At 40.6% G+C, this 23273-nt stretch overlaps 2 protein-coding genes across 6 annotated transcripts; both read right to left on the bottom strand.

Annotated features, from left to right (window-relative positions):
• Nucleotides 1–4: 4 nt before the first annotated feature.
• Nucleotides 5–10902, bottom strand: LOC137126016 (cingulin-like protein 1). Of its 5 annotated transcripts, XM_067502393.1 has the most exons (20): nucleotides 10796–10854; nucleotides 10119–10174; nucleotides 8178–9158; nucleotides 8013–8107; nucleotides 6827–6932; nucleotides 6622–6717; nucleotides 6389–6537; nucleotides 5458–5599; nucleotides 5136–5348; nucleotides 4839–5045; nucleotides 4653–4757; nucleotides 4382–4534; nucleotides 4018–4188; nucleotides 3603–3755; nucleotides 2751–2840; nucleotides 1851–1934; nucleotides 1098–1222; nucleotides 776–884; nucleotides 533–696; nucleotides 5–436 (listed from the first exon to the last, which is right to left on the bottom strand). In XM_067502393.1, exons 3-20 carry the CDS (start codon nucleotides 9129–9131, stop codon nucleotides 358–360), a joined length of 3195 nt encoding a protein of 1064 aa, XP_067358494.1. In that variant the 5' UTR covers nucleotides 9132–9158; nucleotides 10119–10174; nucleotides 10796–10854; the 3' UTR covers nucleotides 5–357. The 5 variants fall into 5 exon arrangements, with proteins under 5 accessions (XP_067358494.1, XP_067358493.1, XP_067358495.1 ...); XM_067502392.1 differs by lacking the exon at nucleotides 10119–10174 and having other exon boundaries at nucleotides 10796–10902; XM_067502394.1 differs by lacking the exon at nucleotides 10119–10174 and having other exon boundaries at nucleotides 8178–9141; nucleotides 10796–10895.
• A 681-nt stretch (nucleotides 10903–11583) lies between these two features.
• Nucleotides 11584–22678, bottom strand: LOC137126178 (transcription factor 12-like). Its single transcript, XM_067502679.1, has 13 exons — nucleotides 22502–22678; nucleotides 19971–20070; nucleotides 19163–19305; nucleotides 18950–19073; nucleotides 18775–18845; nucleotides 18330–18426; nucleotides 18145–18218; nucleotides 16540–16716; nucleotides 15734–15845; nucleotides 15422–15575; nucleotides 13985–14214; nucleotides 12658–12816; nucleotides 11584–12491 (listed from the first exon to the last, which is right to left on the bottom strand). The coding sequence occupies exons 1-12, from the start codon at nucleotides 22568–22570 to the stop codon at nucleotides 12674–12676; spliced, it is 1494 nt and encodes a 497-aa protein (XP_067358780.1). The 5' UTR covers nucleotides 22571–22678; the 3' UTR covers nucleotides 11584–12491; nucleotides 12658–12673.
• Between the last annotated feature and the right edge of the window lie 595 nt (nucleotides 22679–23273).

A 23273-nucleotide genomic window follows, 5' to 3' on the forward strand; every position in this document is an offset into this window, starting at 1 on the left:
AACATTTTACAGCTGGATTGATTTTATTTGTAACAGTTTTCAGTTGTGGACATGTGTGATATATTTTACTAAAATTTCTCTCAATATTAACTCACACTGAAATACAATAACTTAGAAAACCAAAAAGTCAGTTTGAGTAAATAAGTCAGTCACATTGCAATGCATCAGTTTATAAAATAGTAGTTATACATATTGCCACAAGAGGTCAGCATTAGCAAAGTGCCAACTACAAACATTATGAAATTACACCTGAGTTGTTAATGAAAGGTCAATTGTTAAATCAACACAGTTCATAATCTCATAATAAAGTCCAGAAATGAATGTTGGACAGTTTTTTTCCCCTCATGGGTAACTCAGTCAATCAGATCCAAAGTCGTCCACGTCGTTCACATCATCCACCACAACTTTTATGGGAGGAGGTGACTTCTTTTTGCGTCTGTTAATACAAAATAAATAAGTAAAACTACTACAATTAAAAGTCAAACATAATTTAATGCAAACAGTGTATTAAACACTGGAACTGGGAGGCCACCTCATTTCATTCCGCAGTGCACTCAGTTGGCCATGAAGCTGCTCGTTGGCCTCCACCTGCTCGTCCAGCTCTCTTTGTAGCTTCTTTTTAGCATGTTCTAGCCGCTCGATCTCCCCCTCCGCCTCATCCATCTGTCTCTTTGCCGTCTTCAACCTTTGAGTCAACTGCAGAATTTACAAAAAAAGATACTGAATCATGAGTCGGCTGCTTGTGACCTACTAACTTCTTTATTTCTTTATGTACCTGGTCTCTCTGGTTCTGCAGGTTGAGGTTTTCCTCGTCTTCCTGCATCTTTATCTCCTTCAACTTGCGCTCCAGCTTGCGGTTTGTTTGTTGCAGACTGTTGTTGTCCCTGAGGAAAAAAGCACCAATACATCCCCATCATGGCTGCAGCTTGCTGTGACTCAAAACCTTTCCATTGCACTTAGACCAGAGATCCTCTCACTCTTACAACCACAGTGAAAGTGATCAGATTGGGTTCCTTGCTCAGCAGCTACCCTCAACGATCTGGTGAAGCCATTATCTTTATCCAACATATCTGCTAAATGTTATCCTGCATACATACCGCTCTTCTCCATGCAACCTCTCCTCCAGTTCCTGGATGTGGCTGTTAAGTTTTGAGACGAGTGAGTCCTGATTTGTCTTCTGTGATCCTTCCAGATGAGTCACTCGGCTCTTCAGGTCTTTATTCTAAAAAATGACACAGACCAATGTCACTGAGATGGAAATTTAAAGGTCCCTTGTGGAGCAGTGCTACAGAGCAATGTGTGTTTGGTTTCTTCCTGTGGTAGAAAAGAGTCCTGCTGTTGGACAATTTATTTCACAGGGCTATATGAAATGCAGAATTTGGTAACTAAATCAGTTTGACTGTTAAGCTTCACGTGTCATTATTAATAATAAAAATTGTGGCACAAGCTCCGCTTCCTGGAAATTGTCCCGAACTTTCAGTTACATCTCCCCGACCTCTGTCAGCACAAGCATTTAAATCGGTTCTCATAGAGAGGGTTTCTCTATGAGAAATGATTTTTCTCTATGAGAAATGGTTTAATGAATCATTATTAAATCATTTATTTGATACATGTTTAATATGTGCATTCAAACATGAAAGTGACATGACAAAGGTTAATGTGCAATAATAGCCTAATCATTAGACTAGAGGTTACATAAAAAAATGACATAACCTTATTATTTTAGTCCTGTGACAGTAGTAAGTTAAACATGGAGACTTTAACCACTATCTCTGATTGCATCTTTGTAAGTGCACTTTGTCAACTCGGATTTGTTGTCCAGTGGCACCGGCTGATCACAGGGTCAGTACCTGTCTTTCCAGGCTCGTCTTGTCACACTCCAGGTCCTGTCTGACTGCTCTCTCCTGTATCAGCTCGTTCCTCATCTGTTCCATCTGTCACACGCAAACAAACAGAGTGGGACTTTTTAGCATTCAGCCATAAGATACAAAGCATAACGTCAATGTCTACTAATTCAACAAGGCTAAAACATTTGGGCACTGAACCGCAAACTATTTATGTGTGCCAATTTCTAACCATGGATGTAAACATGGGCTTGTACTTTCTCTGTACCAACCTCCATATTGACTGAAAACAGTGCTGTGTGCTATTGAAAAGGGCAAAACTTGCTGACAAGCAGTTTCAGGTTAAATGAAATGTTTCAGCTTAATTCCTAAAACCGAAGGGAATGCTGTCTGGTCTGGCTGGCCACATCTGATCTAAAGGCTCTCTTCTCTCCAATAACATCAGGAGGCCCAGCGAAGGGAGTGTGAATAGCTTCTCACGACAGTTAGCTGTTTTTGTCTTTGCACTGCACCCAAAAAGTGTTCTGTGTCAATTAGTCTGCACCACTTTACTCCCATGAATGGTGGCCTACTTTACAGACAAGCAGAGGATGTGAGGCTCTTATGACTGCATCAGAGATGAAGAAACATATATGAAGTCACAGGGATTAAATCCTTTACTTCAGGGCAGTCATAAAGAAAGAAAAACAAATCATGTTTCAAACCAATCAGCTGCTTTCAGTGTCTGCGGGGAAATCTGAAAACTGATCCCTACATCTGTTTGTGATAAGAACAGATGTAAGGCTGGGTGTTCAAGCTTGAGATGGGGCATAATTCCATCATCGATGATCTGTCGCTTTGCAGATGGGGAAGGTCGTGACTGTTAGAAAATAGAAAATGAGAAAATGAGTGAGGGGGGGAACCTGCCTGCTCTTTGGTTTTGTCTAATCGCTCCATCAGGCGGTCAGCACTGCTGCGCTCATCATTAAGATCTTCCTCTAGCTGATGGATGCGCCCCTGAGAGAAAAAGAAAAACTGTGTCAAACCATCATAAATTGTACTTATTTTAGACAACACTGCAGTGTTTACCAGTAAAAAGATGAGGAATGTATCCCCAGAGTCTGTGGTTAGAAAACTGTTTCTGATTAGAGAAAAGGGTCATGGTTCATAATCTATGAGGACGGTGGTGCGAAACATGCAGTAGTTGTACTAATTCAAGATTCTGTGCAATCGTTCTTTCCTGTTTGGATGTGAGTGCCTGACTATGGAAAACGACAGAAGGTTCCTGAGAACACCCAGACAGGTCTGATAACTTTTCACAGTAAACATGAGCTTCCTCGGTCGATACGCTGTGTAAACACTGAGCACACTGGTGTCAGTGTTTTGTCATCAGCAAGACAAACAGTGCTGAGCTGTGAGATGTTGTTTCCATGGCTCCTTTCTGCAGCCATATAGGTGGAACAAGTGAGTGCAAATACTTGAACATTGATAGAGTGTGTTTGAATGTTTGCTCTAACAAATGGGAGATAGATAGATAGATAGATAGACAGATAGATAGATAGATAGATAGATAGATAGATAGATAGATAGATAGATAGATAGATAGATAGATAGATAGATAGATAGATAGATAGATAGATAGATAGCACTTTTGAAATTTCAAGCAATACCACCTTCATATTTATGTTTATGCAAATAACACGTCTTTTCCACATTCTGCACTTTCACAAAGCCTCTTCGACCAGCTTCTTAGTTTGATGGTTAGTCTGAGAAGTTCACCTCCATGACTTTGAGCTGCCGCTCTCTGTCTTCCACCGTGGATGCATTCCTCCCCTCGAGCTCATCCACCTTCTGCTCTAGCTGGCGGACCCTCAGATGGGCCTCCTGCTGCTCCCGGCGACACTCTTGCAAATCCTCCTCGAGAGGAAGCAGCTAAACGCAAACCAAAGGGTGAACACACACACGATGACATGCGGTAACGTCTGGTGTTGGGGAGCGGTCAGTTAGTCAACAAATCACATAATATATTAAGTCTGGAAACACATTTGATTAAAATCTTACACAAACCTTGTTTTAGAATCCCTTTTAGAGATATTCTGACACAAGGGAAATAACTCTTTTCACCCAGTGTTTGACATTGTGTTTCATTGGGGACTAAAACACACTGATGAATCAGAGACAATGACAACCACACCTCTTCCTGCAGTTTTTTGGCTGCCTGTCTGGATTTCTCCAGCTCTGCTCCCTTTTCCTGCAGCTGTCTCCGCAGCTCGGCCAACTCCCTCTGACTCTTTTCTCTGGCCTCGTCGACCTGGTTCTGAAGTATGTCTGTAGACGCCTCACACTCATCCATGATGTTATTCATCTGACCAGACAGATAAACAAAGAGCTTCTGCAGTGAGATAACAAAAAAACTATGCAGCCACAAGACATATCAGCTGTTTGTGCAGATCTTGTTCGGTTTCAGGGTTATGATGACATAATTTTTAGTCTGACTTGTCTCCAAAAATGTTGAATGTTCCTGTAGGGCAACTAATAAGTCCAGTTCCACCTCTCACCTTCCTCTGCAGTTGCTCAACAGCTCTGTCCTGCATCCTCCTCTCATCCTCCAGCTGAGTTTTAGTTTTCCACAGTTCCTCAATTTGTTTCCTCTCCTCCTTGAGCTTTTCTTTCAAGTCCCTGTGCTCATGATTGAGTTTGGTCAACTTACTCTTGAAGACAAGAACATAAAACAAAGGAAGTCTTTTGTTCTTGAGGGGGAGCAACAATGGAGACAGTTTAACAGTATTTATCCTGGGTCACTAGGCTAATACAGTGACCTCACTTTACCTGCACTTCCTCCAAACGACTGAGCAGTGACTGGTTGGACTGACACATTTCCTCCTCATTCTTCCTCACTTCTTTAAGCATTTCCTCAACCTGCTGCTTTTCCCTCTGAAGGAAGAAAAAGGCAAATCAATTACAGTAGATCCCCCCAAAAATAGAAAGTAAATCATATATATTTTCTCCCCCCACCTCCAGCTGTTTTGCTCTCTGCTCCAGAAGTCTCTCTGTGGTTTTAGATTCCTGGATTATCTGACCCAGCTGATCCACCTTGTTGTTGAGATCCTGGACTTTTCCCCGCAGCTGATCTCTCTCCTGGCTCAGCTCCTTCAGCTGCACCTTAGCCGCACCTCTCTCCTCCTCTGCCTCAACCTTCTTATGACTCAGTAAAGCATTGCTCTAAAAGACAGGATTGGGATGTACACATGATGAACATGTAAAAAACAAACAAAAAAAAAGAAATCAAATAAAGCACATCTTCCCTGATACCTCTTTAGCCTGCTCTAAGTCCCTGAGCAGCTTCTCAAGCTCCTGCTCATATTCATCCTTCAGGGCGCCCATGTATGTATCATGGGTCTCCACCTCCTCTTTGAGCGCCCCCTTCAGGGCAGTGAGCTCTCTTTCCCGGCGATGCAGCACCTCCTCCTGCTCCTCTTTCTCATGCAACACCTCCTGAAATTCCACACGCAGCTGCGCCATATCCTGACAGACATCCATCATAACACAACATCACTAACTTAGGTCCAGGGAAGGAGTTTTTGCAGCTGCTGTTGATTTGTGAAGTGCGTCGGCTACGGCCACTTTCATTTACCTTTAAAAGGACTTCTTTCTCTGTATTTATCACCTCCGCTTTCTTGGCTTGGTCCAGCTCATCGTGCATCTCAGACAGCTGCTGCTCAAGGTCTTTCATTTCTGTCCGAGATCTTTCTCTCTCTGCCTTCATCTGAGTCAGCCTGACAACACAGAAGACACCCAATCAGACATTTTGCTTCTATATCTTGTAATAACTAAACACACTTAACAAACCCACACAATTTAAGCTTTGGAAAGGATAGGGAAAACCGCACACTTAAACGCAAATGGTATTTGGTGCTGCTTTCGATCTGATGAAAGTCGTGCTAAGATCGTGCCACACAGTTCACTTGGAAGAGTATGAGCAGAAACTTAGTTGGACAAAGTGAAAAATAACATTGAGCCAATCTGTTTCATCTGCTGGTCATTTGCTATTATTGGATACACTCTTTGCAGAATTATAAGCTGCTGCCATCTGGTCAAAGACTTTCCTTGCTAAAATATAAGTCAAATAGAATTAATTTGTCCTGGCTTCCATCGCCCTCCTGAACAGCATTACATGACTCCTTCAGCCTCACCCTGTTTGTGATGTTTTCATATGGTTTTTATTTTGGATCATATTGGTATGTGTGTGGTTACATGGTTATATAAATTGCTTACTTTTGGGTGCAAGAGAAATATTTTACCTTGACTTTGACCTTTGTCCTGTGGCACTGTGAGAATCACTGAAAGAATCATTTTATCATTCAGGGGAAGACACCCATTTGTCTTCTTGCAGAAGCTTAGATTGCACCATTGAAACCACTCTTGTGTCTGTGCAGTAAATATGAATCTACTGTCAGAATATAAAAACATTTTTCCACCTGGTACATTGCTAATATTTTTACCTTTGAAAAAGCTTTACTTTGTAAACGTGTATGAATGATTGGCACAGAAGGTGAAACCCTTACTCCTGTTTAGTAGACTGAAGTTTTGTATCTATTTCAGCCAACTTGTCTCTGAGTTTGGAAATTTCTGTCTGACTTTTGGTCAAATCTTCCTGAAGTTTCTTCTTCTCTATCCGGGCCTTCTCACAGGCCTTGGCTAAAGTCTTTTCATTCTGCAACACAAAATAAAAGAACACTATAAGGAACTGGAATTAAGTGGTTTACAGCTCATTCAGCAGGTTGGGACTGTACCACACCTTAATCTCAGTTTCCAGGTTTTGCTTTAAATCAGACACTTCTTTTTCCAGCGCTGCATGTCTCCCCTGCAACTTTATTACCTCAGCTGCATAATCCTACCGATTTGGAAAAAGAACCATTCAGCAAACATGGTATCATTACAAAGATAATCAAAGCATACTGAGCAACTTTAACATGCGGGAAACATCTCATCCCAGTACTCACTTTTTCCTCCTCCTCCACATTCTCAGCAGTCCTCCACTTGAGCTTGTTGATCTTTTCAAGCAGCAGATTAACTTTTCTTTGAGTGGTGGAGTCATCATCAGTCGTTCTGTGAAGCAAGACAAATCATATTCATATTCATTTTCATAAACACACCAGGTCAAAAAGGAAAAACATTTTTACTCAAGTATATACATATATACTGTATATTTCAGCACATATTTGGAAATACACACAGATTGAACAAAAACCTTCTGTGTAACTATTATCAGTAGAAACAAGTTTATGTACTGCAGTTTTGCTGCTGGGTGTTTGATTACAATAAACACTACTGGAATCAGCTGAAAATGAAAAAGCAAACTCTTTTTTTTATCGATCTAAAAGAACAGCTTAACATTTTGGGAAATATTTTCCTTTTTGCCACTTGCCTGCACAGAAATCAATAAGCAAAATTAAAAAGCCAAATTAATAAGGCAAACATATGGGCCACATATTTGTGTTTTTACTGGCTGAATCATACTGGCTGACAGCCAACACTAGGGAATAACATCTAAAATCATCCCAGATGTGGGAGTTTACAGCTCGGACTTGAGCTGGGCCAGAAACTTTAACCAAAGAAATTTGACCTTAGCTTAGCAAAAAGACAGGGAACGGGCAGAAATAAAAAATATAGTTCTGTCAAGCAAAGGTGACCAAATCTGCACACAAATTAGTTGTATTGTGTTTGTTTGACTCCAGGATGTTAACAAAGAAAAAGTGCACTACAAAACACACTGTAAAACCACAGCTTGTCATTTCTACACTTATATTTGCAGCCTTTAAAAAAGGACTTTTATGTGTTACACGGTGAGCTTTGCAGATGCTGCTAATTTGATTTTGTAACAACTGGTATTTAATCATGTTAGATGCTTTCTCAATGTCCATTTTTTTATATGCGATTTTATTCTGTCGTAATTTACTTGATGCTTGCTTATTATACGTTATAATATTGTTGTACAAATGCACAGCACTAAATATAGCTTATTTAATGCCTTTATGGTAAGCTAAGCTAACCAGCTGCTTCACATTTTCCATCCAAACATAAAAGGGGAATCAACTTTCTTATCTGTAAGTTAAAAACATAATCGAGTTTCCAATATGGCTAAATTATTCTTTTAACTAAAATTGCAGATAGCTAAGGAGAGCTTACCCTTCTTTGAGGTACGTGAACAGACTTTGTTTTGCTGTCTCTTCAGCTGGATCTTCTGAAAGTTCTTGCTGTCCTTTTAGAAGATCAGGAGTGACCTGGTTCGAGAACACAACAAATAAAAAGAGCCTCGACATGACAACTGTTCTCTAAAGCAAATCTAATTACCTGTGTGTCTCTATCAACGGATTCCTCGTTCTGGTCACTACATGATCTAGACATGGGGGGTTTCTGTGCTCTGTGAAGACTTTTTGCAGCCTGTAGAGAAGGCATCTCTTTTCCATTGTGTCCTTGGAGCTGTACGCTGGTCTTGCTTTCATCCCTTTTGTTTCCTAAAGTGGCCTCTGCACCGAGAAGTCGAGCCCTGGCTGACCCAGGGGGATATATCCCATTAGTGGTCTCCCCCCTGATGCCTTTCAGAGATGAGGCTCTGCTGGAGGAAGACGAGGATGAGGATGAGTCAGAGGTTGGACCACTGTCCACGCTGCGTGACCTTCGACACTGCTCTGGGTCGAGCCTGTTCCTCCGTCCACCCCTTCCCCTCCGCTGGCTGCTGTTGAACTGACTTATTAGCTTCCCCACAGATAAGATGGAGTCTGTGTCCACTGGGGACCTTCCAGGTACACTTGGGGGATGTTCTTTGTTTTGCACTGCATCACCTGGATCTTCCGCCGGGCCCTCAGCTGGCAGAGGGACTCTGGGTTTGGTCACATTAGCCGTCCGAGGTGTTTCTGAACAAAAGCTGGTCTTGGCTGGTTGCGAAGTAAATACTAGGTTCAGATTATTGCTTTTAGGGTCATAAGGTTTCAGAATCTCTGGGTGTTTCTGATAATGAAACACAGAGGAGGGTCCAGTCCTCTGTGCCTCAGATGGAGAGCATCTTTCATTCACAGACCTCCTCACTATACCGGGGTTGTACCCCACCTGGTGCGTGATGACAGAGATGTCTCTGTGGCTCTCCTGGCCAGGACTGTTGAGGACCACATAAGGTTGACCTTTGATCCCTTGGACCTGCACCCTTACACCAAACAAGTCCTCCTCGCCACTTCTGGAAGTGTGTTTCTGCATGTAGCTTCGCTGCTTCCTGATGTCTGGAGAAGCGCTGAGTTTGTGAGACTCCATACTGACTTCACTAGATTAAAGATGAAACTGGTGTAAGAACAGACAGGTATGTTAAAAAAATGGCACTGAATGAGACTCATCCTGCTTGAGAAAGTGAATTTCAGGTTGGTTGAGCTGAGGTTTGTGTTTACTAAACATTGGAGCTCGGTTGGAGCCTCAGTGGAAGCCAAGGACAGACATCCAGGCAGCTCCTCACACAGCTGCACTCAGACAATAAAGACACAATAAGTGGTCACTGCCACGAGCCTGATATTGCTGTGCAATGGAAACAGCTCCTTCTGTGTGCTAATGACAGTGCACTATTGTAAGGATGAAGCAGTGCCGAATGCATGACGCCTGCAACTGGCCGGGGTCTCCGAGGTGTCGTCAGCCACTTCATGCTTTACTACTTGAGGTTGTCAACAAATATGCTACTGTGTGAGTGCAACACAAGAACCCAAGGCGCTGTGCTGCAGACAAAACAGCATCTTCTGAAGCCACCATCCCAAACACGTTTGTTATAATTAATAATATTCTTTTTTAAACTCAGAAAACAATGTTGATTCCACTTGTAAGGCATCTTTTATAAAGGCTTTATAAACTGTAAATAAGTACTTTATTAATAGTTGTTAATCATCCACTAATGCTTTACAGAGCGGATATAAACCATTAATGACAATAACCTGGTTGACAGGTAGTACAAAAGACTTTCCACGCAGACACTTGATCTGCTAGCTCCTAAATACAAATGAACATTCACGGAAATTGAGCATTTATGCATTTTTCAGAACGCTAAGAGGAACTGAGCGAGATGAAATGCAACAATAGACTCCAGGCTCAAATATGGCACCATCAGGATCTTAATCCCCCCAGATCATTAGGTCAATTCTGTGCAGTTTTTGACATCATTTTTGTGTTACCAAGTTGTGGAAAATCCTCATCAGTAAGTCCACTCACAGTCCACAGCTGGACCACCAAAACATTAACTTTCTAACATCAGCTACTTACCAAATGATAACTGGTTGGACTTTCTTCTTGGTTATTCAAAGAGACTAGGAAGAGACCTGCAGAAGGAGGATTTTATACAATCTGGCATCTTGAATACTGTTCTCCTTCCTAGGAGTTCTCTTAAACATTAAATGATTTAACCTTTAAAAACAGTTTATAAACCAGGTATAGGTGGTGGTAGGTGTGATTCATTAAAAGGTGGCAGCAAAAAAATGAATAAATAAATTCTACATAATCAAGTTTCTGTATTGTAAATAAGGTTTTATTTTATTTATGCTGTTAAAGTTTTATCCTGGGCAGTGGTTTTCCCGCACACCCTTAATTATTTCATCTATTTCAAAGAGTAACATTTGACATGATCTGACTACCACTTGGCGTTGAACTACAAGTTGATTTGCTTGGTCCTGTATCTCCACTGTTTTACTTAAAGGACTTTACTTTTGATCTTAAGCGAACACACAACAGATAAAAAGAATTTAGGAGACAAGGTGCTTCAGGTATATAAACAGCCCAGTGGAAGTGGGACATGGGAGAAGGAGAAACCGAAGAAAGGGAAGTTAAAGAACATTAGGATCCCTGATCTCTCACTACTAAATACAGGACTGCAACTACAAATCAACGAGTTTCTTAGTTTGAGCGAACGCAGTATAAAGAAATCGATGTGAGTCGAAACTTACCCGCTGTGCGTCCAGTGTGAGAGCCCAGTCCTCCTCCTCCTCCTCCTCCTCAGCCCGGACACGGTCTCTCAGCTGCCGCTCCGAGAGGCGTTCACGGCCGCTTGGCGTCACACGTTCTCAGGGGGTTGGACGATGGAGAAGAAACGTAGATTATGTTGGTAAAACAGCTCCCTCTCCCTTCATTACTTTTTCACATATTACTTACTAACTGCTGGACACTGAAACTCACTGAAACCTGTATCGTCAGTATATGTGCAGAGGAGTTTTTCATATCAACTCTTCGTGACTGAACACTGCACAACTATTATTGTGATGTGCAAAATGATGCTCTCTTCAGATTTGAGTTGAGCACAGATGACATAAATCTGGATGAACGCTTTGTTATAAATAGACCACAAGCTTTGAGAAACTTGCTCTTTAAAGGCCACCGACACTGTGTGATGTCATTTGTGGGGCATTTTATTCTTGTATTAGAGAAACAATAGTAGTAAGCTGACAGGAAATGGGGGAAGAGATGGAAATGAAACAATGATCCCCGAGTTCTTACGGTTTAAATTATATGATCACTGGGACAATACTTGTTTCTTTGTAATTTATGATGTTCTCATGTTTCATTCATACAGTCTAACACATAACATGATACACTATGTCATTTTGTGATCAGTTACAGAGGTATTACTGTAACTGTCAGCTGTCAAACCTAAAGCTGACACATAGTGATGATTGAAACAACACTTAAGGTACTAAAACAATATAGTATACAACATATTATAGAACACGGAGTACAACAATTTGGAAAAAGACATTTATTGCTACATTATCATTTTGACACATGCCTGTAGGCTACTTCAAACTGTACATATACTGTACATGTTATGATAGGAGTACTTCAGATTAGTTTTGATTATTATTTATTCATTTTCAGCAGTGAGATAAGCCAACAAGTCTATTATGCAATACTGTGTTGCTCTGAGCATCAAATATGGCTACAGCTAGCAAAACTGCTCAAAAGATGTTTTGTGTAAAATCAGACTGACAAAAGCAAAAATTCACAACATCTGTATAAAAGATAAGTTACATAACTTAAAAAAAGTGAAATATTCTATTAAAAACTCAATCATGCAAAGATTGGACTACACCTGAAGAGCAATATAAACACTGAGAAGAATCCATCCACCAGTGTCATCTTGTTAACAGTCCTATAACACAAATGTATAACAAATATACAAATAACAGATGATGCCCACATGTTTAAGAACATTCTCAGAGATCTGTTCATTCACAGAATGGTCAAACCCCTGCAATACACACTCACACACACACACCACAGGACAAATGAAATCCATTGTCTGAACACACAAATGTGGGAATGTCAGTCCTCTGAGCTTGGTGGTGATAACAAGTGTACATAGTGAATATCTGGCTTTGCCAAAATCAAACTGCAGATGACAATTGGGTTTTAGCCATTCAGATATATTCAAACAGAAAGATCATCAATAAATATACAAAATATGTACAAAACATCTGCAGCTTACAATGCCTTTGTCTGTTACACGTAAAGTTTAGGCACAAAGTAAGAAGTCCGCTTGGGAAGTGAGGAGATGATTGTTCAATTGCATCACACTTTACAATCAGAGGTCGACCTCAGAAGGAATGATGGACCCCTCAAAACAGCTGGATGCTCTTCACTCAACATCTGGAAAACACATGTGAAATAACAGATAATGATGAATAAGAATATTATAAAGGTATTCTGCAAAATATTATTAAAGAATATTTGAAAACTAATTTATATCATGTCGTCATGTTGTTTTTCGACAGTATTCAGAAAACAAGCATATGTATCAAACTTCATGTCGGACTTTATTTTGATGATGCTTAGAGGTGGCCCATGGGATTGGCTGGGTCTGTCAGACTGGGGTGAAAGGTGAGATGCATGGACTGTGGATCGGTCATGACTCCAGACGCCTTCTCTTCCTCTCTCCTCCGCAGACATGCTGTCTTTGGGTTCAGGTTCCTCTCTGTGGGCGTCAAACAACTGCTGTGAACGTTGACTAAATAAAGAAACTAAAGATTGTACATGGATATGATTCATTTCCATTCCCTGTAAGATAAAAAACTACTGGAAAATATGTGAGGAATCAATTGACTTTTCAATTAATAATGATTCTTGTTTTATATGACTTCAGACTGTCAGGAATCTTCTAACCCTGCCCTTTTAAGAGCTGTGTCTTTATGTGACATGAAAGGGTTCAAAAAGATTTATAAGCCAACTCTGTTAGCTGTTAGTAGCATGTTCATTCTTTCAGCTCATTGTTTTGGTTCACTCACTGGTTTCATTTAGCATTGCAGCCACAATAGGCAGCTGTTTTCACAAAACAAAAAAAAAAAAAAGAAAAAGAAAAACACCCACTGTATGCTCTCTAGCTGTGTGAACAGAGTCGAGCATTGAGCAGCTAAAGAAAGTGTAGACAGTGGAAAAACAATGCTAGAAGTATATGGAATATTGCACCTGCATTAATCAGGTGGGCAAGCTAATGATGTCAAGTGCTCAATTATCGCAGGTACACAGAAAAAAAAAAAAATGCAATTTCCTCTGGGGTGCTTGACTCAAGTGCTGTAATTTTCAGGCACTTCTACATTGCTAGAGTAATTTTTTTTGCTTTTACTCCACTTTGATTCAGAGGGACATATTGTATTTTTACTCCACTAGATATTTGACACCTTTAATTACTAGTTATTTTTCGGTCGAGTCTTAGATTTTCTCATGACATAAAGTTCGTCAAATTAGCTAAATTTTTGCCAGTTGAGCTGTTTTGTTTATTACCATACAAAGTCTCCACAGTAACAGAGATCTTCAATACATATTTTTAGTATGTACTATAAATTTTCTTTGCCATAATTTTCTCCTTTGAAAATTTGTCAAACAAATCTGGACTAAAGTTGCACTTTTATTTTATGACCATGAAATTGAAAGCTTTTTAAAATACACAGTTTTTGTGGAAATTCTAGATCAGTTAATAACTGGGCATTAAAACATGCTGACTTTGGTCAACCCCTAGTTTAATGTTTCCGACTTATTTTTACTCCTTCACATATTTGCACAGAGAGACCACATCCCACCATCTCCCTCATGACAGAAAAGGACTTGCAACATCTCCTGCCTCCCCGTGCACATCTTGGCCTCACCTCTCACTTGTTGTTCCAAGCTCAGGATCACAGCCACAGCCTGGTGCAGCACCAGCAGTTTGGTCTGTGGCTTCTCACTCTTCAGATGCAGCTGACACATGTGGCCCAGCTCTTTGAAGGCCTCGTTGATATCCCGTACCCGGAGACGCTCACGAGCGTTGTTCGCCATCCTCCTCTCACGCTCACGTTCAGCCTTTTGCTCCGGGCTCAAGTCCTCGTCCTCATGGATACTACAAAGAAATACAGTTGAGATTTGTTCAATCGTAGATTAATGTTACATTAAAACTTATTCCAGCTTAATTAGTGGATCACACGCACAAGTACACTGCACACTGTGGAGTCCTCTGCCCTCTGCTGGTTATTAAGCTAATATCATGTTTATAATATCATTATCACTAATATCAATTTTTCTCTGAGAGTATAAATTGAATCAATGTTCATTCTTAGTTGAGAGATGCGCTTTGTATCAAACAACTGCTTTACTTCCTATTATTTTATCAATCAAAACAAAGCAAACAATTTCCATAAGAAAAATTGTTGCTGTGGGCCACGTATGTCAGCATTAATATGACTCAACTAGATAATAGATCTAGATGAAAATAGCAAACATGCACTCAGACATCAGAGCTGATGTCATTGTCCGGAAGTGACTTCTGAACATTAATCCGTGAGATTTCCCAGATGGACAATATTGACTCTGATTCTTTAATGGCTCATTAATAATAACTGTATGAACAATCAATTAGTATATTCATTTATCAAATTAATCAGTACTTATTTGGATTAAGTTTTAAATAAATTTATGAAGTAAAAACAAAAGTGTTCCTAAAGCAAACTGTGATTCGCTTTATATATGTCATATGACTGTGTTTGGGTTTTGAAACACTGTTCTCTGGGAACTTGGAACAGACATTTTTGTTTTTCTCCGCAGTTATAACTAACTGCGGAGAAAAACAGCAAATATACCAAAAAACATGTATGTACTAAAAGTACCCTTAAATTAAAGTGGGGACAGTGGTTACGGTTTTAAGATGTAAAATGAACAATAGGATATTACAAAAAGACTTTTTTAACCCCCCGTTGTGTTTACCACATCTTCACTTTGTTTCCTAGCAGCTGTTCTTATTCTTATTTCTTCCTCATTTAATTCACTGTGACTTAACACAACATGAAGAAGAAATATGAGGCAGAGCTAAACAGGCTTGTCTGGACACAGCTGTCCTTCACAGCAGGGGGTCTGACAGTGCTTTAAATTAGTGGAACTAAAGGCAAGAATGTGCTGATACTTGCCTTTGAGTTAAAGGCTTTGATTTTCAAATCTGTTGTATAAACAGCACAAAAAGTCTGGGGCAGATTTTCAGCAGCTGGGTTTACACACCGACTAATATTCAGTTTAATTACTGTTAAAGCAAAGCAGGAGAGTGTGTGAGTGTTCACCTGTTCCTTGTGCTGTTTTCTCCTTGTGTCTTGTGCTCACTCTCGTCGTCTGATCTCTGGCTTTCAGAGCTGTGACTGTGATTGGTGTGTATCATCTCTTCCCCCTCCCCACTCTCCATCTTCATTTCCAGATTATGCTGAGCTCCCAGACCTCCTGTGAGTGATCACACAAAAATTACAAATTGTCAATGGATATTATGTATAAACTGTGATATCATTATGTCCTAAAAGTGAAAAGGTACAGACAAGGGAGGTGAATTTCAGGAATGTGGCATGACATACTGTAGATGAGATGAATTAAGTCGTCTTTACCTCCACTTTGCATAAGCTGAAGTGCGGCCCTCTGTCGGGCCGGGTACGGGTGGCTATTTTGTGTGCGGCTCTGAAAGGCTGAGTGGTTGTTGTTCATATTGACAGCTTCAACCTTTATGGCACACAAAGAAAAGGATGAGATAAGGGCAATACTCTGGTGTTCATAGGTCATCAGCTGAAAATTCAGTCTGGCTCAGTCAGCATACAACTTTCAGAGCCAACAACTGACAAATAAATCACAAAACCAACATCTGACCTCTCAATTCCAACGTGACCCCAACTGGATCTCTACGGAATTAATTTAATCTCAGACAATGTTAATCGTTCCCTTAAAACTACATTACACTCCCTAAACATACCACTAATTCTCTTCAGGAACATTTCACTCCTTAACCAAACATAATTTGGAGAACAAAAAAACTGAAAGAATTTAATACCCCTCCCCCCACAGATTAAACTAAAAACCCCCTTTCCCCTCCACATACTTCCATTACAGCTGGACAAAAATCCCCTTGGTCTGCTTAAAGGGAAACATGCTGGAATGGGGAGTGCATGATGCCGACATGACCGATTACCCCACTGCAGAATTAGAGTCTGCACATTCAATGGTGACGCATAAAAGTGCTTTCCCTTTGTGTCCAGCTTCCTATTTCAAGGACAACAACCTTTACATGAGGAAAACATGCAGACCTAGCTGGTGGAAAATTCCTGAAACTGAACACCAGCAAGCTCACTGTGGACATGGAGTTTCCATATACACAGCCATGTCTTTCCTTAAATAACAATACAAAGTAATAGTTGTTAACCATGGCTGGAGTGTCACAGGTGAGAGGCAGAGAGCTGCCAGACCCTGCATGGCTATGATGGGTCTGGTTCAGCAGGCCGTGAATGTCAGCGGGCAGACCAGCGGTGGGGCCCACAGCGTGATTCCTCAGGACGTGGATCACATCATCCAGTCTGTCCAGACGGTCTTCTACCTGAGACTGGAAATGCCATAAGATGAAATTTTTACTTTTTTGTGGTATTTGACAATCACGTCACAGGTTTGCACAGTGTGGCTGTAAAATGTATTAATTCAAAGATCGGTGCTCAGTTTTAACAGTAATTGTCACATGTCTCAAATTTCAATTGTTACTTGAATCATTGTAACCTTAAAGCAAGTTGGAAATAGTTCTTCTTATTTTTTATTTTTTTTGGTTTTATTGTCGGGAGTTGCATAAGAATATATATTATCACCACTTTGTGGACAGATTAACAAAACAAGATACAACATATTAATTAGTAATCTTCACAAGTTCATACATTTCTTATGTCTTTTGTTTCCTTTGAGTAGAGCAAAACTTTTTTTCCCCCCCCATCTCTAAGGATTCATATAAAGCTAAGCTCCATCGTCACACTTACTGGACATAAATGACAAAGGGCAGAAATGAAACTCATGTAACTCTCTGAGAGAAAAGTAAATAAGCCTGTTTCCCAAAATGTGAAAATATTACTTCTGTCCTTACTAAGCAATAGAGTTCCTGTCAGTAAGTAAAAATTCAAAATTCAAAAAAAAAAGTCCACACAATTAACATAGTGTGTTTACAGTACTTTTGTATCTTTTGTAGCCATTTGCAGTCTCTTCCGGATGTTAGTTACTCTAGGCTCTTCAACATGTATAATATATATTAATATTAAGTTACTATGTTCATTAATGTCCACATATGTACGGAACTGCGTTCAGAATTTTACATGTCTTTCTTACTTTATTACATACTTTGTTATTAGACCTCAGCTTATTTGACTATTATCAAACCATTCGATGGCCTATTATCTGCTGTTTCAGCCCGCAATTACGGTGCAGTATGTGTCCTTCTACCTCCCAGTATGTTTAGCAGGTTCATTATCATCCATTAGTCTGATAATCAGAGGCCGGCTGACAGCCATAGTGAGTATGACAGAGGCAGGAGTGGCCATTGGTGATGTAGTTTAAGGGACATAGAAAGTCCAGTGGTAGTATGGGGTGAACGGGTGGGTGACAAAACAGAGGACTCTGCAGTCGGAGAGACTAATTCATTTCATACTTCAAACTGACAGTAAACTGAAGGAATTTAAGACAAATCATGATATTTACTTAAACATAGCCCAAATATTTGTGTGCCTAAACGTGAGGTTATAGCTCCGCATTTATTATTATAATCATGACAACAACGCTCGGTTGAATCACAGCACCTACCACAGCTTAAAGCACTGAACCTACTGGGGAGTGAGGGGGCTACTGAGCTATAATTATGGGCTGATAAGAACAGCTCATTTAGTTTACATTTGCTGCAAAGCTATTTTTCATCTGTTCTTTAAATAAATGAATGAACATTTTCTTTATGAATGAGTTAGATGAACTTAAGGGAGGTGCTACTGAATGTGGAGTTTACCATTGATATAAGAGAAGATTCATAATGTGGCGAGACCGGTGCCTGAACTGAACTTCGGGGCCACATGTTAGTACCTACAATCAAGAAACAACCAACTTAGAACATGAACAGCCTGAGATACACAAAATATCAACAATAAATTTCTTTAAGTGGCATATGCAGCCGCATGCTTTACTCCAGTGTACCTGCAGTTTCAGCTGTGTTCGGCAGCGGAGAAGGAGACCTCACAGGTGTGGACGTGCTGGAGGGGAAGCTGCTGCTGGTGTGATCAGGGGAATAAATCTGGCAACAGACGGGTGGGGGGTGGGAGTGAGACCGGGGCATGGATCATTTTAAAAGCACAACTTGTCATTTCTGCGCGAGGTTTTACAGCTGCTGCCACAGCCTTTGGAGCAGACTCGTAACCTGAGCTAAACTCATCAATTCCGGTCATTTTACAAGTCAGTAGCCAATAAAACGACCAGCAGTATGAGAATAGCCCTTCATTAATATGCACTAGCATGGTATGGGCAGAGAGGAACGTCTATTTCCCTCATGCATTATATAGCTGGGGTTCTCAGAGCTTGGTTTTATGCTCTGGTGTGAAAGAACATAACAGGGAAGAGATGGAATAATGTGGTGCAAACTTACAGAGGCCAGAGCTTTGCCCAAGGTATCACCTGTCTGTGACCCTCCTGATGCATTTCCCTGGCTCCCTGAGACTGAAAAAAAAAACAAATAAAACAAATGTCACAAGATAAAGGAATTTTTAAAAAAGAGTCAAACCTTAATAATTAGTCAAATCTATTCTCTGCATATTTTTCACCTGTTGAACTTTCAGAGGTGTTCATAGTCGGAGTGTGGGATAAATTATTGTTACAGTGAAAAGTGGACATGGGTGGGAGACCCCTGTTCATATCAGAAGCCATCACTGAATGTGGAGAGTAGCCCTGAAAAGTAAGCAAACACGTTGTTAAATCCACCGCGGGCCAAAAATTGCAGTACAGCCAGCTTCTAAGGTCCTGAAGGTAAATCTCACCAGGTGACTTTGTGGTGGCTGCAGGCTGCTGTAGTTCCCCGGCTGCGTTTGGTGGATTGTGGCTGCTCCCAGTGCACCTTCATAGCCCTGCTGGTTCAGCCCATTTACAGCACTCCAGATGTTGGGCGAATTGCACATCCCCTCTAAAATGGATAATGATACATATTATAACCCAGTATGAAAGTTTTTGACCTCCATGAAAACTTCACAAGTTAAAAAAAACTTTGCACAGTTTAACATGGGCTTCTACTGTAGAACTTCACCTAGGCTACATGTGGAAAGCCGTGTGAAAGGACCGGACAATGTTCATGTAAAACACTGAGGGTTTATATAGGTATAGGTTTCCAACACTTAATGTTTACTGGTTCATTTTAAACAATTTTTTATTTTTTCCTAAGACTGAAGTACTACAATAGCTATTTGGAGGACTACCAAGAAACTTTGATAGCTGCTTGGATAGTAAAGAAGGCTGATTTTAGTGTTTTGATCAAAACACCACTAGTCTCTCACTCTTGAGTTTTTGTTCTTTTTCTCTATGAATTTTTTTGAATTGCTATTTGTTTGCTATATTGCGTTCACTGTGTTGTTTGATGCAGGATGAGAACAATGTAATTTACATCATTCTATGAATGAATAAACCGTAGCTCGAACCATAAACAATTACTATGAGAAGGCAAACAGAGCTCGCATAAAGATTGTTTCCATGAAAGCTAATAGTAATTTTATGTCTTTATTATGTGAACACTGAACCAAAGCAGTCTTTTCACAGTAACAGTAATAATGTTACCTCTCCACTGTTTGTGCTCACCAAAGAATGTGCTTGTGAACATGTTGCTGGGGGCCTTGTTGGGTGGATGTGAAGTTGAATTGTGGTTGATGTCTTCATTAGTGGGGGACTGCCCATAAACCTAAGAAGAAGAATTTATTCAGGACATTGTCTGGAAACAAAGTTCGACCATAAGATTATTATTATATACATCAAACATAGACAACAATTTTTTATGTGTCTATATCAGTAAAATCACTCTTACTGAAATAAACACGAGTCCTGAGAGTTTGGGCTGAAGCAACAGTATTATGAAAACAAAGCATAGAGCTGATGCACACTTAGAGCTATTGCGATAATCCATAAGCTGCAGATCCATGCACCTCCTCATCCGGATTTAGGAACCATTCACCATGAGAAATCCCTGCCCTAATCATGATCAGGTTGGGCTGGTTTCAGCATCAGAAGAGTGGGATACAATTCCCCCCCAAATAAAATTGAATACAGGGCTTCTCATGTTTCACCATCAGAAAGAAGCCACACAGACGCCTGATAATCACTATAATGATCCGCACTGGCACGTAACTATATATTATAAATAGCAAGCAATGCTACATTTATAGATACCTTCATCTTATTTTTTTTTTCTTTGACTTGTAAAGTGTAGGGCTACAAACTGCACATATGCACACAAAACACACCAACACATGCTCACTCACTCAAACACACCAAGAGGTCTGGGCTGCACCTGCACCTCCCTCGATTGCTTTGATGTGCCCCAGGAAATGAAAATAAACCTCCCTGCGCAGCATCAATAGGGTGTCAGTTACCCGGACGACAAGTTCTGTAAAGCAGGCTATTAAAGACTCTCTTGAGTATGCTCGTGCAAGCACACTTAGAGCCTCACACACACATACACACGCTCACTCACACAAAGACACACAGACTTAAGCACACACACAAGCAGCCGTGACCCTGGCTGGCATGAGTCCCATGGTGATTGTGGGCTAGGCCAAACAGAGGAGCCCCTGCCGACACTGGGCCCGTCTGAGCCGCCATGGGCAGCATATGGCGGAGGATAAAGCCAATTGTCCTCCTTACCATCAGCATAGCAGGCGACCCGTTAATAATGGTCACACCCCCGCCCCAGCACGCCCTCTTTGGCCCCCGTTGGAGAGGGGCCGTCACCATGGTACCCTCTTTTAGCATAGCATTGATTTAGGAACCATCAATCATTGCATCACAAATGATAAGGGACTTTTTTCCGCAAATAAAAGCACCAACTAAGAGAGGATTAGAATACTATAAAACCTTCATATGTGCTTGAAATAATGATTTTGGACATGTGTCCTGTTTGGCATTCAAGCAGTTAAATTTCCTGAATTGCTTGAATCTAAAAACACATAAGCTTGAATTAAAAGAGCGAGCACGACAATGTTCCCTCATTGTAAATGTAAACAGCATTATGATGCTAGTTGAGCAAAATATAGACTTGCTATTCAGGCCCTATGCTGCACTCCACCACGGCCAACTCCAGCCACAAGCCACATGCAACCAATTTTCTGCCTCTGTGATCCACGATGTCTGGATATGGTTAGTCTCACAGAGATCAAAGCTGCCTTTGATAATGGCTGCAGTGGTGGAGGGACTGCTCCAACATAGCAGGGCTAAATCAAATAGAAATAGCAGCAATCTGCTTCATGTCAAGATGTTTTCTGCTGCTGGGCTTGACTGCATGGTGCTCAGCTAACAGGAAGCACAAGTCTCATCGGTGCACTTTAACATGGGGTTGTCAACATAAAACCACAAATGAGCAAGATGTTAAGAGTGTGAACTTAATGCATGATAACTTTGCTATGGGTGCTGTGAATGGGGAAGGGTTAGGATCACAATTCTTATTAGAAGAACATTTAAGTGCATGGGGAAGTAAATAAACAACCATAAAACATCACTCAGTAAGATTTTGATCCTTATTAGGTCACATAAACTGTTGCAGTTCTTGCACTTTGTTGCGACCACTGAAGTTTAAACATGACTAAGCTTCACACTATTTACACATCTCACCAAAAGTGGTGACGATGACATATTTAGTACAAACTACAGGACCCCTTTAAAACACAAAGCTCTTTCCTGCTCTGCCTCTCACATTCACACACAGATATATACACACACACATGTAAGCCAATCAAATGAACCATGTATTCCAGCATGTTCTGTACACACCGAGGAACCTTGCCCACTAACAAAAGTGGCTTATTAAATCTTAATGCACAGGAGAACATGTTAATATAACAGTCTTAACTTCTTTTTTTTTACAGGTCGCAGGACTAAAGTAAAAAAAAAATGTGCTGTATCACTTTTGTTAGTGAACACACTGTTCAACCACTGTGAGCAGATAAAACAGGAAACTGGTCATAAACGTGCAAGTCAACTAACCTATCAGAGAGGCCAATTAAAAAGTGCAACAGCATCATCACCAAACACAGTGACAACCACCCCCACCCCCACCCCCCTGTCTGTAACCCTTTAGGAAATAAAATATGAAGACACATAAATGTAAGAAGTGTACTCACGGGTTTCATGTTGTAACAGTACATCAATGAGTTGTTGCCTGTTCCAGAGACAGGATGAGCACAGTACATAACTCTGTCAGGTTCAGCACAAGAGTCCACGCTCACAGTACAATCCACACACAGCTCTCCTGTCCGTGTCTCTCCTCATGTGTATATAGTCCACATGCACTCCTTCCCTTAACCTACCCCTGCTGGTCATGCAGCTACCCGCAGACAACTTATGCAAATCAGGGCTGGACCATTTCAGGCAGCAAAGAGGGGTGGCCAAAGGCTGATGCTTTTACTACAGTACAAGCCTGATATCACGGTTTTATTACAATCCTTTATTTTATTAGACTTCAGTTTGACATAGCTACACCTTAGTGTTTATTGTTTAAGGAGCTTGTTTGTGTAAAAGGACATGGTGAAAATCAATGCAATTTGTAAAAATTCAGGGAATTCCCCAGCTATGCATGACCAAACACCTTGACCAAATTAGACCAAAGCAGACAAAATTTATAAAAGTTGTTGTTCAGGTCTCATCCTAGTCCTCTGACATCCTACCTTAGTTAAAAATCACAAGCAAACAAGCTCAGAAATGCTTCCTCAATACTAGTGAGCAGTAATGACTGAGGATTATCTCCTGTTAGAGAGGTAGAGGTTTCCAGTAAACAGAGGACTCCTCACCCCTGTCTGACCTACATTTACAAATAGAACTAAGTCTTAGTTTGTAGGCACGTGTAGTGAGGCAAGCTCTTCCAGGGCTGGTTGAAGGTTATTTGTGCAGAGTAGT

Source organism: Channa argus, chromosome 4 (assembly GCF_033026475.1).
Source record: "Channa argus isolate prfri chromosome 4, Channa argus male v1.0, whole genome shotgun sequence".
Taxonomy (NCBI): domain Eukaryota; kingdom Metazoa; phylum Chordata; class Actinopteri; order Anabantiformes; family Channidae; genus Channa; species Channa argus.

Bases quoted from the DNA above. Each gene is read 5' to 3' on its own strand.
- LOC137126016 (XM_067502392.1), bottom strand. From the start codon at position 9,131: ATGGAGTCTCACAAACTCAGCGCTTCTCCAGACATCAGGAAGCAGCGA. The intron at 6,538-6,621 runs GTGTGGTACAGT...TTTGTGTTGCAG, and splicing joins ACCTGGAAACTGAGATTAAG to AATGAAAAGACTTTAGCCAA. The intron at 5,600-6,388 runs GTAAGGGTTTCA...CTGTGTTGTCAG, and splicing joins CTTCAGTCTACTAAACAGGA to GCTGACTCAGATGAAGGCAG.
- LOC137126178 (XM_067502679.1), bottom strand. From the start codon at position 22,570: ATGTACTGTGCTCATCCTGTCTCTGGAACAGGCAACAACTCATTGATG. The intron at 18,846-18,949 runs GTGAAAAATATG...TTTTTTTTTCAG, and splicing joins CACCTCTGAAAGTTCAACAG to TCTCAGGGAGCCAGGGAAAT. The intron at 14,215-15,421 runs GTGAACACTCAC...ATTTCTTTGTAG, and splicing joins GAAAACAGCACAAGGAACAG to TATCCATGAGGACGAGGACT.